The 17,634-nt window shown below is 41.6% G+C and overlaps 1 protein-coding gene across 10 annotated transcripts in view; it reads left to right on the forward strand.

The window, feature by feature from the left end:
* EFCAB3 (EF-hand calcium binding domain 3) overlaps positions 1-14,457 on the forward strand; it is a 208,997-nt gene extending 194,540 nt beyond the window's left edge. For all 10 annotated transcript variants that reach the window (XM_032320145.1, XM_032320147.1, XM_032320146.1 and 7 more), the window contains 5 exons: positions 98-218; positions 3,165-3,358; positions 3,733-3,917; positions 9,503-9,625; positions 13,989-14,457. In XM_032320145.1, coding sequence (XP_032176036.1) covers positions 98-218; positions 3,165-3,358; positions 3,733-3,917; positions 9,503-9,625; positions 13,989-14,315 — 950 coding nt within the window. In that variant the 3' untranslated portion in view covers positions 14,316-14,457. The remainder of the gene's footprint in view (positions 1-97; positions 219-3,164; positions 3,359-3,732; positions 3,918-9,502; positions 9,626-13,988) is intronic.
* The last annotated feature ends 3,177 nt before the right edge of the window (positions 14,458-17,634 follow it).

Consider the following 17,634-nt stretch of genomic DNA (forward strand, 5'->3'; position numbering starts at 1 on the left):
TTAATTTTGTAAATAGACTGAAAAGACTGTCAGCTTATGACTTTTTTGACAGATTTTTTTTTCAGAAGCCACTTTGAATTTTTTTTTCCCCTTATAGTTCCAGAAAAGGAGAAATGTTTAGATTTAGCCGGCAACCCAGGGATCCTGTTGTTTGAAATCCTATCAAAGCTTGTAGAGACTTCAGCTTTACCCAGAAGGGCTATAATGGAAATAGTAAGGTAAGTGGCAAAGAAGGGTAAAATCGGCCTTCTCAGAAGCACTTGTGAGGGTTAGGGTTAGGGTTAGGGTTAGGGTTAGGGTTAGACTGACCGCAGACCATCTTAGGGCCCACTGAGGGCCTAAGATAGCCAAGAAAGTTCAGACTCTTACCCTAAGCTAGAAAATCCCAGAAGAGTAAGACTTTTCCAGGGATGACTTTGGGTGGGCTTGGAAATATAGTTTGGAAGACACTCCCATTCACGCTGTAACTGCCAGGGGCTCCCAAGAGATCTTTTGACTCAGTGATGACGTAGAGCAATTTTAGACCTCCCAAAGCAGCTATGGACTGGAGAAGAGCCCAAACTGGACTTGAGACTAGAGGATGAAGAAACATTCTCACACCCAAATGTGCTTTATTCCAGCAAATACCATGAAAGATAAATTTCCTCAAACTATTTATATCATTGCATTATAGATATTGAGTATTGCTATTATTCAATATAATTGCTATTATTCAAGGATAATGTGAATATCCTTGGCTCATCTTCTTTCAAAGCATTCTGCTTCCCCTTTTAGACTTAAAAATACAGAATGTTTTCAGAATCCTCAGTGGATAATCTCTGTGCTATCCTATATTTGTCAGATGTGGAACCAACGGGTACACAAAATTCTATTCTTCATTCCATTTCAAAGGCCTTTATTAAATGCCTGCTGTTGATACACAAATTTGAAACACTGCTTAACTTCTCAGCCTTGGTTTCCTCACCTACAAAATGGGACCAATAAATGGGAACAACAATATTAATACCTGCCTTAAAATAATAATAATACCTACTTTATAGGGCAGTTGTGGGGATATGTGATAATACAGGTGAAGTGGTCCAATAAATATTCCTGGAGCTCAGTAAATATTATTATTATGCAAAAGTAGCTAGCATAGTCATAGAACAAATACATTATCTGCTTTAATCCTCATCTCCTTAATGGGCACTATTATCCTCATTTTACAGATGAAAAACCTGCAGTATAAGTAGTTAAGTAACTTGCCCAAGAGGCAATAGTGTCTAGATTTTAGCACAACAGTCTGATTCCAGAACCAATCCTCTTATCCACCCCCCTAGACTGCCTCTCGGGAAATCTTAGCCAATGTTGGTGTTTTTATTATGTTAACGATTATGTTGTTACTTTTCATATACCTGGTTTCTAAGGAGATCAAGTGTTTAATATGTAGCATTTGCATTTAAGAAAATTAAAATATAAATTGAGAGAAAAGCCATAAGTAAATATAAAATACTTACGAAATATACAAAAGTGAAAGGACACAAAGTATATCACATAATTACTGTCCAATGAGTGGCAAAGGTCATTCATTTAGTTTCCGAGAAAGCCAATCTCGAGCTGGATATGGTAGAATTTGATAGGTATTCCCGTGGTTGACTACAGCATTTTTTGAGCATTATGTGCAGAGTTGTGTGTGTGCACTTTACATGCTTTAGCTTTTTCCTGGATTACTGTCTCCTAACTGGTCTCCCTGCTTGCACCTTTTGACTCCCACCCCCATGACCTGCCCACTCCACAGTCTGTTCTCAACACTCCCTCTGCCTAGCTGAAGCCTTGACGCCTACAGCACCAGATGATCCTTTTAAAACCACCCCCGGGTCTTTGTCAAATGTTGTCATCTCAGTAGGGCCTTCTCTGGCCTTCTCTGGCCTTCTCTGGCCACCCTATCTAAAAGTCAGCCCTCCTACCATTCCCCGTCTCCCCTTCTCTATTTTTCCATACTCTCTATCACCTTCTAATGTAGTATGTAATTTACTTACTTATTTTGTTTGTAATGTGTTTTCTCATGCCAGAATGTAAGCTCCAAGAGAGCAAGGATTATTTTTGTCTGTTTTATTCACTATTATATCCTTAGTGTCTAGGAAAAAAAAAATACACTCAGTAACTCTCTGTTGAATGATCTTATTTAATCACTACTTCAACACGGTGAGATGGTTTCCAACATCCCCCTGACAGGCAAGGAGAACAAGGCATGGGACAGATCAGGCTGTGTACGTAGCCCAGATTCCCCTCTAGAGTTTCCATCTGCCTACTGGGTAGCCCCATAGGTACCTCAAACTCAAAATGTCAAAACCTAATTGTCCTGCTTCACCCACCTCCACTTCCACCAGTTCTTCCACGTGGGCTCCAAATCTCAGGGAACGGTCCACCATCTCACTGTGTTTATCCAACCACCGAAGACCCAGCGTCCTCAGCTGCCGCTGCTCTGTCACTCCCCACCTCTAACTAATCAAGAAATCCCGCCTATTTGACCTCCTAAACCTGCCTCGTAACCCTGCGCTTCTCTCTACCCCGAGGCTGGGGAGGGGGCACAAAGAAGCAGAGGACTGAGGACAGAACCGTAAGGAATTCCCTTGGGGAATGGAAAGAAAAAGAGGGGTCAACAAAGGAAACATTAGTCATCAAGAAGGGAACCAGGAGAGTGTCAAGTCAGAGAAGCCCGGGCCACAGAGAAATCCAAACCAGGACAGACGTCCCCCAAAATTAAATGCTAAAGTGAGGCCAAGGGAATTCAGGACTGAAAAGGTAGAGTTCGATTTGGTAGTTAAGATGGGAGTTAAGAAATCATAGGGGGGGAGGCATGCCTGGTTGGCTTAGTTGGTTAAGTGTCTGCTTTCATCTCAGGTCATAATCCTGGAGTTCCAAGGATCAAGCCCCACATTGGGCTGCCTGCTCAGCCGGTAGTCAGCTTCTCCTACTGATCCTCCCTTCCGCTCATACTCGCTGTTCGCTTGCTCTCTCTCTCACTCTCAAATAAACAATCTTTTTTAAAAGAATTAGTGTATTCAGCATATAACTTGCAACTAGAATTTTTTCTTTTTGTCCAATACTAAGACACTTTTTCAGCAGTATTATATAGCACTTTCTATTCATTCTTGGATTACTTTTTTTTTCTTTTTTTTTAGCTATTTCCGAAGAAAATTCCAGGATACCACATTGGGAATGCCGTGGAGTCCCTATACTGTGGGTTATGGGAAAAGGAGATTGAAGCCCGACATCTGCACACCTCCAGCCTCAAGCACAGCTGCCTTTGCTAATGCTGCCCGGATCTCAATAATGAAAGAAAAGGATTTACTTAAATTGCTTGAAGAGATCAAGAGTAAGAACCATTTATCCCCTCCCCATTATTGTAAAGGACTTGTTTGTATATTACTAGTCAGAAATAAATACTAGAGGTCAAGCGCTAAAGAAGCCAGACCACAGCCTATTCCGAGTGACTGGCCTCTGTCACAAAGGCATCATTTGAAAGCAAATCTACATCTTCACCTGTATCAGGAGGATATAGAAGCCTAGAAGCCTAGAGACTGGATGAAGCCTAGGATCTGTGGATGGGGAGGGGGTGAGGAGAGTGAAAAGAGGGGTCATGGCCACTCAGAAGACTAGACAAAGAGCAAAAGAGGCGCCACATGTATGTCTTTATGTGAATTTCTTCTTACATTGTTCGTAATACCATTTTTGTTTTTATCTTTTAAGGGTACAGTCCTCCTTCAGATAGCCCATATTCCAAAATACCCATCTTTCCATTGTTTCCTAATGTGGATGGGGTGGTGATGGGAAAGCCATTCAAAGACATACAGAAATTAGAAATGCTAAGGAGAAGGGAGCCTCTGGATTTCTTTGAGAACTATTTTTTCCATAAAAGAGACTGGAAGACACAGGTAAGATTTTGGTTATGTCACATTAGTTAATTTAAATACTTAGGTTTTCAAGTTCTAACTTAATGGAACTAATTTGTTTTAAAGATTTTATTTATTCATTCGAAAGAGAGAAAACACAAGCAGGGAGAGAGGGAGAGGGAAAGGGAGAAACAGGCTCCCTGCTGAGCTGGGAGCCCATTGTGGGAGTCAGTCATGACCTGAGCTGAAAGCAGATGTTTAACCATCTAACCCACCTGGACACCCCCAGAACTAATATTTTTTTTTGAAGACTTTATTTATCTATTTGTCAGTGGCGGGGTGGGGGAGAGAGAGAGCTCACAAGCAGAGTGGCAAGCAGAGGCAGAGATAGAAGCAGGCTCCCTACTGAGCCAGGAGCCCAATGCAGGACTCGATCCCAAGACCCTGGGATCATGACTGGAGCCAAAGGCAGTGGCTTCACCGACTGAGCCACCCAGGCATCCTTTTTTTTTTTTTTTTTTAAGCTTTTATTTATTTACAACTAATATTTTTTTAAAGACTTTATTTATTTATTTGACAGACAGAGATCACAAGTAGGCAGAGAGGCAGGCAGAGGGAGAGGGAGAAGCAGGCTCCCGCTGAGGGGAGAGCCCGATGCAGGGCTCGATCCCAGGACCCTGGGATCACGACCTGAGCTGAAGGCAGAGGCTTTAACCCACTGAGCCACCCAGGTGCCCCTAGAACTAATTTTTTTTTATTGAAAAATATTTTCAACCATTACATTTCAAACCAGATTCCATAGCCATGTTCCTAAATTTAAGGCCAGGTATAAATATTTCATTTAAATTCAGCAAATAGGGCACCTGGGTGGTTCAGTGGGTTGAAGCCTCTGCTTTCGGCTCAGGTTGTGATCCCGGGGTCCTGGGATCGAGCCCCGCATCGGGCTCTCTGCTCGGTGGGGAGCCTGCTTCTTCTCTCTCTGCCTCCCCTCTCTGCCTACTTGTGATCTCTGTCAAATAAATAAATCTTAAAAAAAAAATTCAGTAAATAGTTAAACTTACTGAAAAATACAGCCCTAGATTTGGGGTTAGAGGTGGGGAGTATAAGAACAACAATACAAAGGCCCTCCCATCCTACCTACCCCTGCTCTCCCTTCAACCTATCGGCCAGAAGCTCCATTTGGGCTCCCTCAACTGGCTCTAGATTGTGGTTGGGCCACACACCATGGGATGAGAGGAACAGTTCCACAACTCAGTGGAGCGATCTGTGATGGAGTGGCCATCCTGCTCTTGGACTAGAAGCCTACTTACATTCCCGGCTACACCTTCTGGCCTCCTTCAACCTCTGAGTGTTAAGGTCTCAGGCAGCCATGCCTTGGTTTCTGGATATTCTCTGAGGAAACTCTAGTCTTATTCCTGGTTTATGAAAGGCCTCCCAGCCTGAAAAACATCATCAAGATTTTACTGGAGGGGCACCTGAGTGGCTCAGTGGGTTAAGCATCTGCCTTCAGCTCAGGTCATGATCCCAGGATCTTGGGATCAAGCCCCGCATCGGGCTCCCTGCTCTGTGGGGAGTCTGCTTCTCCCTCGACTGCTCCCCCTACTTGTGTTCACTCTCCCTCTCTCTCTCTGTGTTTGTGTCAAATAAATAAATAAAATCATAAAATAAATAAATAAATAAAAGAGGGAGACAGGAGATTGACTGGAGACCACTGAGGCATCTCTGGGTTCCAGAAATCCATGTAGTGTTCACATCACTATGAAACCTCTTAGAAGGCCCTCCAGGCACAGAGTTTAATAGTCCCTGGGGCTGGGAGCAGGGGGTAACGGGGAGCTGCTAATATCAACAGGCTTATGGTCTCAGTTATGCAAGATGAGTAATTCTAGAGATACGCTGTACAACACCGTGCCTGTAGTTAACAAAACGTATCGTACACCAAAAAAAAATGTGTTAAAAGCATAAATCTCACCTTAAGTGTTCTTACCACAGTAAAATTAAAAAATTTTTAAGATTTTAGGGGAAAACAGGTGCTGGCAAGGATGTAGAAAAAGGGGAACCCTCTTGTACTATTGATGGGAATGCAAACTGGTACAGCCACTCTGGAGTAACAGTATGGAGGGTCCTTAAAAAGTTAGAAATAGAACTACACTACGACCCAGCTGTTGTACTATGAGGTATTTACCCAAAGAATACAAAAATACTAATTCAAAGGGAGACATGCACTCCAATGTTTAGCAGCATTATCTACAATAGCCACATTATGAGAACGGCCCAAATGCCCACTGATACATGAATAGATACAGAAGAGGTGGGGTGTGTGTGTGTGAGTGTGTGTATCTTTTTTTATGACTGAACAATATTCCGTTGTGCATAAAGAATGAAATTTTGCCATTTGCAACCATGTGGACAGAGCTAGAGAATATTATGCTAAGGGAAAAAAGTCAGTCAGAGAAAGACAAATACCTTACGATTTCACTTATCTGTGGAATTTAAGAAACAAAACAAACAAGGGAAGAGGAAACAAAGAGAAGCAAGAGACAGACTTAATTACAGAGAACAGATGGTAACCAGAAGCAGGCTGGGTAGGAGGTGGGTTAACTAGGTGATGGGGATTAAGGACACATTGTTGTGATGAGCACCAGGTGTTGTATGCAGGTACTGAACATCGTATGTTAACTAACCAGAATTCAAATAAAAACTTAAAAAAAAAAAAAAACCAAAGACTCTAGAGGAGTATCACAGTCACATATGACCTTAACTTCAGATTTTGAATTTCTCTCTCCAGATGAAGTCATACCCACAAGCAGATATCACTGACAAGTTGGAAATAAGGGGAAATTTATTCCCCTTTAAATTTATTTCCCAGCACTAAGCCCTCCTCCACCTGTGATCTGTATGTGTTTACTCTCAGTCTCTCCAACCAGAATATAAGGTTATGTAGGATTATAAGTTACGTATATTTCTTTCACTGAGGGATCCAATCACCTAGAACAGAACCTGGTCCATAGGAGACTCAGTATGTTTTGGGTGAAAGGAAATTATAATACAAAGCCTTTATTTATTGAGAGCAAGATTTTCTCTAATCATATCAGCCAGCAGAGAGAGTGTCAGTAACATCCTGAATGGTCGGTTCTGTCTTCATCCTCCGCAGTCTGTTCTTTTTTTTTTTTTTTTTTTTTTTTTTTTTTTTTTTTTAAAGATTTTATTTATTTATTTGACAGAGAGAGATCACAAGCAGGCAGAGAGGCAGGCACAGAGAGAGGAGGAAGCAGGCTCCCTGCTGAGCAGAGAGCCTGATGCGGGGCTCGATCCCAGGACTCTGAGATCATGACCTGAGCCGAAGGCAGCGGCTTAACCCACTGAGCCACCCAGGCGCCACCTCCGCAGTCTGTTCTCAACACAGCAACCAAAGTGGCTCTGCTAAAATCAGCTCAAAACTTGCCAACGGGTTTTCATATCACTCAAAGTAAAAGCCAGAATCTCTCCTGTAACACTCAGGGTTCTACACCATCTAAACCTGAGTCTTCCAATGATGGTAGCCACAGAGGCTATTTAAATTTAAATGTAAAGGTCACCTGGGTGGCCCAGGAGGTTAAGCATCCAACTCTTGATTTGGGCTCAGGTCATGATCTCAGAGTCCCAAGTTGGATCCACACACCTGGCTCCCCACTCAGCAGGGAGTCTGCTCCCTCTTCATCTGCCCCGCCCCACCCCACACTCCTGGGTGGGCGCGCTCGCGCGTGCGCACACACGTTCTCTCTCTCTCTCTCTCTCTCAAATAAATAGATCTTTTATAAAAAAAAAAAAGAAAAGAAGAATCACTGGTTTGAATCACTAGTCAACACGAACTAAAATACTATTTACCACAGTGACACAGGAGACGAAGAGCATGGTACTCAGAATTAAAGCTTTCTTTATTTTGTTAAATTTATTCTTTATTTTGTTAAATTTATAATGAGTGTTAAAAATGTGAGGATAATCATTAAAAGTAATCATGAATTATTTAATGAATAATCATTATAATGAATAACTTTCGAATAGAAGAGGGAAGAACAAGAAAAAAGGGAAAACACGAAATAATAGAAAGTGCAAAACAGAATAAGCAGAAAAATCCAAATACATCAATAACAATAAAAGATTAAAACATACTAGTTTAATTAAGAAGTATTAAGAAAAAATAGACAACGGATCATCTTTCAAGTCTAAAAGAAAGGATACTGAGACTGATTTTTAATAATTTTCAGATATCTGTTCTTTAAAGAAGATACACCTAAAATATGACACAGAAAGTTTGAAAGTAGAGGGTGGAGGGTTAGGTGAGCCCAATGATGGGTATTAAGGAGGGCACGTATTGCACGGAGCACTGCGTGTTATACACAATGTGTCATGGAACACTACATCAAAAACTAATGTATCGTGACTAATATAATAAAAAAGTAAAATAAAAATTTTTAAAGATTTTATTTATTTATTTGACAGACATCACAAGTAGGCAGAGAGGCAGGCAGAGAGAGAGGGGGAAGCAGGCTTCCCACTGAGCAGAAAGCCTGACACAGGGCTTGATCCCAGGACCCCGGGATCATGACCTGAGCTGAAGGCAGAGGCTTTAACCCACTGAGCCACCCAGTCTCCCCTAAAATAAATTTTTAAAAAATAAAGTTTGAAAGTAAAAGGACAGGAAAAGAGAGAAACTGAAGACATCGTAGAGAGGCAGGACTGGTTACGTAATTTGTGGAGCCAAGGGCAAAATGGAAATATAGGGCCCTTTGTCCAAAAATTACTAAGAATTTAAAGACTGCAACAGCAGAGCAATAAAGCAAATTTAGGGCCCTTCTAAGCACATGGTCCTGTGGGACACACACCCATGAAGCCAGCAATGGAACAAAGGGAAATGGTCCAGGAAGGGAATTAATAAAGATTCAGGGGGGAGACTTTGGCCTTGGAAATCAGGAGAAACTCTCACACGGAGGAGGCAAAAAAAATTCATGTTAGCTAGTCCTGGAGAGATGATCATTAGCCGAGGGAGTGTGCAGATCCAGTTTTCCAGCAGGCACTAAGAGGACAGCCGTGAGATCTGTAACAGAATTAACAGCATTCAGTGAAGAAAAGTAGGGTCAAGCAGTACTAAGGGCCCAGATGAGACTGGGAACTACACATTTTCCAAGAAAGCAGTCCACATATTTACATGATTTCCACCAGCATTGTTCAGCAGCCCAGGAACAGGGAAAATGGACAGCTGGTTCCCCAAGACAAGTTTGGAAGTAATACAGGTTGTACGCTGTGGAGGGCACCTTCTTCACTTTTCAGTGCTTGGTGATGGCTTGGGAAATTTGGTGAGGCTGGAGTTGGCTCCTCTCTACCCTCCATGTCCATTCCACACATAAACCGTCTTCCGGTCAGTACTTCTGAGTAGGCGTCGTCATTAAGAAAGAGAATGTGCTGAGTGCTCAGTTACACACGGTGCTGTACCAGGTGTCCCCAAACAACAGACAGGTGGCTTAGCAATAACCTTATAAATCACATAGAAACCCCTTCCTAGTATGGCATATTTCTGTGTATTATGTCTTTGGTATATAATTTAACCCAAAATATATCACCAACCTTTGTTTTTTCAAATGTCCATAAAGGCAGCAAATATAAAGCCTTTCGACCCAGTCTCAGGCTACCCAAATGACATCCTCGCCATTGACCATCTACTCAAGAAGAAGCAGAACTGGACCGTGACCGACGCAGCCGCTATTAAACAGCAGGTGAGTATTCACTGTTGCCTGCCCTCCCAGAACGCGCCGACCAGAATGTTTTCCTCTTCAATATCACAACCACCCAGACCAAAGATATTTTTTCCGCTCTGTGTCTTTATTTTTTTTTAATTTATTTTTTTTATAAACATATATTTTTATCCCCAGGGGTACAGGTCTGTGAATCGCCAGGTTTACACACTTCACAGCACTCTCCAAAGCACATACCCTCCCCAATGTCCATAACCCCACCCCCCTTCTCCCAACCCCCCTCCCCCCAGCAACCCTCAGTTTGTTTTGTGAGATTAAGAGTCACTTATGGCTTGTCTCCCTCCCAATCCCATCTTGTTTCATTTATTCTTCTCCTACCCCCTTAACCCCCCATGTTGCATCACCACTTCCTCATATCAGGGAGATCATATGATAGTTGTCTTTCTCTGCTTGACTTATTTCGCTAAGCACAATACGCTCTAGTTCCATCCATGTTGTCGCAAATGGCAAGATTTCATTTCTTTTGATGGCTGCATAGTATTCCATTGTGTATATATACCACATCTTCTTGATCCATTCATCTGTTGATGGACATCTAGGTTCTTTCCATAGTTTGGCTATTGTGGGCATTGCTGCTATAAACATTCGGGTGCACGTGCCCCTTTGCATCACTACGTTTGTATCTTTAGGGTAAATACCCAGTAGTGCAATTGCTGGGTCATAGGGCAGTTCTATTTTCAACATTTTGAGGAACCTCCATGCTGTTTTCCAGAGTGGCTGCACCAGCTTGCATTCCCACCAACAGTGTAGGAGGGTTCCCCTTTCTCCGCATCCTCGCCAGCATCTGTCATTTCCTGACTTGTTGATTTTAGCCATTCTGACTGGTGTGAGGTGATATCTCATTGTGGTTTTGATTTGTATTTCCCTGATGCCGAGTGATATGGAGCACTTTTTCATGTGTCTGTTGGCCATCTGGATGGCTTCTTTGCAGAAATGTCTGTTCATGTCCTCTGCCCATTTCTTGATTGGATTATTTGTTCTTTGGGTGTTGAGTTTGCTAAGTTCTTTATAGATTTTGGACACTAGTCCTTTATCTGATATGTCATTTGCAAATATCTTCTCCCATTCTGTCAGTTGTCTTTTGATTTTGTTAACTGTTTCCTTTGCTGTGCAAAAGCTTTTGATCTTGATGAAATCCCAATAGTTCATTTTTGCCCTTGCTTCCCTTGCCTTTGGCGATGTTCCTAGGAAGATGTTGCTGTGGCTGAGGTCGAAGAGGTTGCTGCCTGTGTTCTCCTCAAGGATTTTGATGGATTCCTTTCGCACATTGAGTCTATTTTTGTGTGTGGTGTAAGGAAATGGTCCAATTTCATTTTTCTGCATGTGGCTGTCCAATTTTCCCAGCACCATTTATTGAAGAGGCTGTCTTTTTTCCATTGGACATTCTTTCCTGCTTTGTCGAAGATTAGTTGACCATAGAGTTGAGGGTCTATTTCTGGGCTCTCTATTCTGTTCCATTGATCTATGTGTCTGTTTTTGTGCCAGTACCATACTGTCTTGATGATGACAGCTTTGTAATAGAGCTTGAAGTCCGGAATTGTGATGCCACCAACTTTGGCTTTCTTTTTTTTTTTAATCTTTTTTTTTTTAATTAATTTATTTATTTGACAGACAGAGATCACAAGCAGGCAGAGAGGCAGGCAGAGAGAGAGAAGGAAGCAGGCTCTCCGCTGAGCAGAGAGCCCGATGCGGGGCTCGATCCCAGGACCCTAAGATCATGACCTGAGCCAAAGGCAGCAGCTTAACCCACTGAGCCACCCAGGCGCCCCTGGCTTTCTTTTTCAATATCCCTTTGGCTATTCGAGGTCTTTTCTGGTTCCATATAAATTTTAGAATTATTTGTTCCATTTCTTTGAAAAAGATGGATGGTACTTTGATAGGAATTGCATTAAATGTGTAGATTGCTTTAGGTAGCATAGACATTTTCACAATATTTATTCTTCCAATCTGGGAGCATGGAACATTTTTCCATTTCTTTGTGTCTTCCTCAATTTCTTTCATGAGTACTTTATAGTTTTCTGAGTATAGATTCTGTGCCTCTTTGGTTAGGTTTATTCCTAGGTATCTTATGGTTTGGGGTGCAATTGTAAATGGGATTGACTCCTTAATTTCTCTTTCTTCTGTCTTGTTGTTGGTGTAGAGAAATGCAACTGATTTCTGTGCATTGATTTTATATCCTGACACTTTACTGAATTCCTGTACAAGTTCTAGCAGTTTTGGAGTGGACTCTTTTGGGTTTTCACGCTCTGTGTCTTTAAAATAAGACAAGACCATCTCTTGTTTTTACCCATCGTAATGATGCTTCTTGCTCTATGATCAAATGGATTCAAATATTAACTGTTATCATTCATCTTGCTAATCACCCAGGGAACGACACCCAGCATCGTTTCTGGGACCTTTGTTTGTGTCATGCTGGGAATAGTTAAGGCAATAAACCAGCAGTCACAGTGAGTGTGGTGTGCTAAGAGACATATGATGCATAAAGACTGGTTATAGCAGCTAAAAGAAGGTGGAGAGTTTGAGTGCACTTCTTAGGGGCCAGGCAGAGTGCTCTAGAAGTACTCTACGGGCGCTAATTCATTTACTGATCACATCAGTCTCCTTCCTGGTAGGTGCTATTATCATTGTCATTTTATAGACAACGCACAGAGAGGTTGACTTGTCTCAAGGCAGAAGTAACAGAGGAAGTCATAGAGCCAGAATTATAAGCATGAGCAGCTTGGCTCTGGAATCCACACTTTTAGCCATAACTCCATGCCGCCTGTCTGCTTTTGTGCCCTAGCAACTTTCGTGCTTCCCAGAGACGGACCAGGGTGTGTCTATTTCGTGCTGCCTCCCTCTTGCCTTCGACACTGGTTATCAAGCTCTCCTTGACATTTTCTACTTCCTTGGCCTTTACAACACTGCATCTCGCCGCGCTGTGTCTCTTCCTCTCGCTTCTCTTTCCTGAATGTTCATCCCTTTAGTCTTGATGTTTCTTTGTGTTCTAGTCCCATCATACTACTGCTCTTCCCATTCTAGGCTTTCATCTGTTCATTTGTTTAGTAAATATTTTTATGTTATTTAGTATATATTTAGTAAATATCAGTAAATATTTAAAATAAAAAATAAAATAAAATAAATATTCACTTGGGGGTTCTTGGTGACTTCAGGTGTCGATACCACTACCTACCCTGTCAGTGAAACTAGAAGGCCAGGAATCTTCCTAATTTATATGTTGTCCTCACTCCTTACATCCACCTGCGACCAAATGTGGCTACTCACGTTCTCCCGAAGATTTTTCAAATTCCTCCCCTTCATCCTACCACTGCTGCCTTAACTGAGGCCCTCCCTTGGTCTCGCCTGGACAACACCCTCCAACCCCCTATCCCTGCCTCGCAGCTGCTCCCCTCTACCCCTTCTCCACACAGTGACTAATGATCTACTGTGAAAATACAGCTACATCCCTGTCCTGCTTACAAATGAAACTTCCCCTCTCGACAAGGGCAGGATTTCTTAACTATATTTTCTGCTCCACACTGAGATTTGTCTCACTCCCATCAGAAACACTGGCTTATCTGCTTTCGGCTCAGGTCATGATCTCAGGGTTCTGGGATCGAGACCCGCATCGGGCTCTCTGCTTGGCGGGGAGCCTGCTTCTCCCTCTCTCTTTGCCTACCGCCCTGCCTACTTGTGATCTCTGTCTGTCAAATAAATTTTTTAAAAAAGAAACATTGGCTTACTACAGCATGATTTCCACCAAGGCTCTGTCAGCCTCACTGAGATCAAGTCGAAGGGCCATTACAGCAGACAATGTCTTGCCCGCCTTACCTGTATCATTCCTTCCCTCTCACTTTCAAAACTTGACACGTTAGCAATGCATGCTTGTGCCTCCCACCAACTCCAGAGGTGTATTACCTCTATCCCTTTGTTTATGCTGTCTGCTTTCCCTGGAACACCTTCCCATCACCACTGCTCCCTCAATCTGGTCAAATCCTTGAGGAACTTCTCAGTATCTTCTTCCTCCCTGCCCTGGGCAGGATTGAGTGCCATTCTAGACACTCCTTTTATATCTAGAGACTATCTCCATCCCCCCTTTCCTCCTTGGTTTAGTTTATTGTGTTTTTAATATTGTCATAAAATGTCTTATCTCATTATTCCCAAATCATACATTTTGATTGTCCGTCAACTCCTAACTCACGTCCTTCAGAGGTTCCACCCAATGTATAAATTCAGTGTTTTTCAACTAGCCTGGGAATGTAACTCTTGGGATATCTACAATTGTGGTTCATAAATCAAAGATATGTTCATGTAACTACTGCAAATGTCTGCTCTCTCGCTGCAGGTGAAGAGGGCTACAGAGGCCTATAACTTGGGAATTGCCCTTGAGCACCGGAAAGACATGCTAAACCTCTGGCGGAAGATCCGAGGAGATCTGATTGGAATAGAGACTAAAAATGAGGCCTTTTATGACACCTTTTCTACCTATACATGGTCCTGGAATGTTTGCCAGGAATTACTTTCGCCGAAGGACTTAAGGTTATATGATGCCTACATGAATAGGAACACCTTCCACAACTCTGTATCCTCTTCTTCCTCGGATATCAGTGAATGTGACATAGAGACAGGAAGAAAAAGAAAACGGAAAGGTTCCAGAGGGTTCCGACAATGAAATTTCTACATTTTCTAAACAGCTCATTGCAAACTACTTTTTCATAGATATCAAAATTATGGTTTCTTGCTTTTGTCTAGTACATTCTTAGCAGCTGGAAATGTTGACATCTTTTGAATTCTGACCAGTAAAAAAATTTAAGTCATAATGTGGCTTCCCTTTCCTTATTCTTAACAAGTAAACAGAGGTCACGCGGTTATCTCCGCAGCAAACAGCTGCGCTCTGCTGCCCCCACCTGGCTTGAAACTGCCTGGACAGAAGGAGGAAAGCAGAACGCAGGCTCTTACCTCAACACAGGGCTGCCCCTCTGAGCTCCTAAGGGCTCTCCCAGTAATAAGCATCTGAGTTTATGTGACCATAAGTGACACTAGGTTCTTGATTATTTGTAAAAGAGGCCACAGGCAGCAGATGACAATGATCTTTCAGTTCCAGGGAACAGTATCACCATCTCCCGGGGAATCTTGATTATATTTGGGTGTTCCTAAGGCTCCTTTGTCACATGTCATTAGGCTGATCTCCTGGATCCCGCTAAAAATAGTTGATCTCACCCACTACCCTGGTTGCTGTCTTTCTTTAATGTATTTAGTAAAGATGCACATGTATAACTATTACAAGTTTGTACTTTTGTATTATGGGAAAATACGCTAAAAATTTACTATTTTAATCCTGTTTAGGGATTATCATCCATTACATTTTTTTTCCTGTTAGAAAAAGGAAAAGACGTGTTCAATATTGATGGAGACAGTGGCTTATAATATAAAATCATACCATGCCAGAAAAAAGCAAGAAGATAGGGGTGCCTCGGTGGCTCAGTGGGTTAAAGCCTCTGCCTTCGGCTCAGGTCATGATCCCAGGGTCCTGGGATCAAGCCCTGAATCGGGCTCTCTGTGCAGCGGGGAGCCTGGTTACCCCCCCCCCCTTTGCCTGCCTCTCTGCCTACTTGTGATTTCTGTCTGTCAAATAAACAAAATCTTTAAAAAAAAAAAAAAAAAGGCAAGAAGATAGTGAAGGCTCCTGAAACTATTTCATGAAACGCACTTGAAGTAAATTTGTGTTAACCTTGAATATTCAAAACTGTCTAAATATAGTTGACATTCTTTACAATATTATGATGTTGACAAAGAGAACTCTGGGGCATCTGGGTGGCTCAGTCAGTTAAGTGTCTGCCTTCAGCTCAGGTCGAGATCCCGGGGTTCTGGAATTGAGCTCCATGTCAGGTTCCCTGATCAGCGGGGAGTCTGCTTCTCTCTCTTCCCCCTGCTCATGCTCTCTCTTGCTTGCTCTGTCTCTCTCAAATAAATAAGATCTTGAGATGCCTGGGTGACTCAGTCGGTTAAGCGTCTGCCTTAGGCGAAGTCATGATCTCAGGGTCCTGGAATTGAGTCCCAGGTAGGGCTCCTTGCTCAGCAGGGAGCCTGCTTCTCTCTCTGCCTGCTGCTCCCCCTGCTTATATTCTCTCTCTCTCTCTCCCTGTCAAATAAATAAATATTTTTAAAATAAATAAATAAAATATTTTTTAAAGAATCTTATAAACAAGTGACCACTGTTTCCTACGCAAAAAACAAGATTTATGGTTTCACACATTTTTTTTTTTGTATGACTATGACTGTAGTAGGCAATCTAAGAGATATAATTTGGATGACAAAATATTAAAATTCCTGAAATATTTTCTTGGATCAATGGGATAACAGGACAGAATATTTTTAAGTCTATCTGTCCTGGAAAATCTATGATGTATGGTAATACGGTCTATCAGTCTGTCCCACACTGTGGTTGACAGTAGAAACTGGCATCTTGCGGATGAAATATAGTATAGCAACAGGTATCCAGCCATTCCTTCAACAATTATTTATTGAGTTGCATACTGTGTGCTGGCCCCTGTTCTAGGACTTGGATGTATAACAGTGAATGAACAGAGAAAATGCCCTGACCTCAACAGCTGAGTAATGCAGCTAATTATAACCACTGACTCAGTACTTCCACTTCTAGAAATTATTCCTAAAGAAGTAATCATGAACATACAAATGATTTATAAAGATGATTATCATGTTGGATTTTTAATAGTATGAAACTTAATGGAGCCTGAATGTCCAGCAAATCACATACAGCTCTATAATACAATACCAAGGTCATTAAAACAATGTTAGAAAAGAACATTCAAAAAGAAAACATTCAAGCAGAAGAATGATATTCACAAACTATTATCAAGTTATAAAATAGGCTACAACTGCTCAGAGCCATGAGAAAACTTGATGGTATTTTTCTAAAACCTAATAATGATGGTAGTTGCACAAATACAGATTTTTATGAAAATGGATCAAACCGAACACTTAAGATAGATGAATTTAATTGTATGTAAACGAAACCTCAATGAAGCTGTGAAAAAAAAGGCATAATGCAACTCTGAAACTATTTTAACTCAAAAGTTACTTGTATAAATCAATTAGAATAAAAGACTGGAAGGATATAAATCAAAGTGTTTAATGGATTAAGGATGGAATAGGATAGTTTCTTTTTTTCTTTTGTCTAAATGTTCTATAATAAACATTTATTTTGCAATAAGAAAAAAACCCACAAAGTCTGTTTAAAGTTGTTAAACCAGAGTATTCAATTCCCTAAAAGGGCTCCTGCTTGTTCCATGAAACTTTAAGAACAAATTAGGACACCCTTCCCCCACCTTTCAGTTCCAGAGCACATGCTTAAACGGGCCAGAATTTCCACTGATTGGAACTGAAAGAAAGGCATGAAATAATTAACTACTCCTGTCCCAGGTTGACACCCAAGGCAATAATCCAGACTGAGAGCTGTTAACCTTTCCAGGCTTTGAACTCACACCTCCCGGCTAGAAGAGCTCTTGCGGCTCACCACCAGAGGGACCCATAGGTCTCCGGAAAAGTATTGCTGAAGTAGTGTATAGTGTGATACCACAAAAGATGCCCACGCATGTCTTCCAAATTTCTTCAGAAAAATGATCTTAGGTGCTTCAAAAGATGAAGAAAAGTGAGCTGTACAGGTCAACCAAAAACAATTGTATAAAAATTAAGTTTAGGATACTTTTATCACATTTCATCAAAAGGGCCCAAGTTGGTTGACAATTTAAATGACTAATTATTGAAATTAATATAATAAATGACTTCAAGGGAAAACAGACAGTGAGCCCCATGCAAGAAAATGTGTGGTAGGACTGCTGACTAAGAACAATAACAGTTTTTGGTGTAGGGAGAAAAAAAGCATGTGAAAGAGAGAACAAGATGCCAAGAATAAATAAAACCAACCACTGTATCAAACAACTGGCCTTGAGGAAAGATAAAAATCCTTG

Source organism: Mustela erminea, chromosome 18 (assembly GCF_009829155.1).
Source record: "Mustela erminea isolate mMusErm1 chromosome 18, mMusErm1.Pri, whole genome shotgun sequence".
In the NCBI taxonomy this organism is placed as follows: domain Eukaryota; kingdom Metazoa; phylum Chordata; class Mammalia; order Carnivora; family Mustelidae; genus Mustela; species Mustela erminea.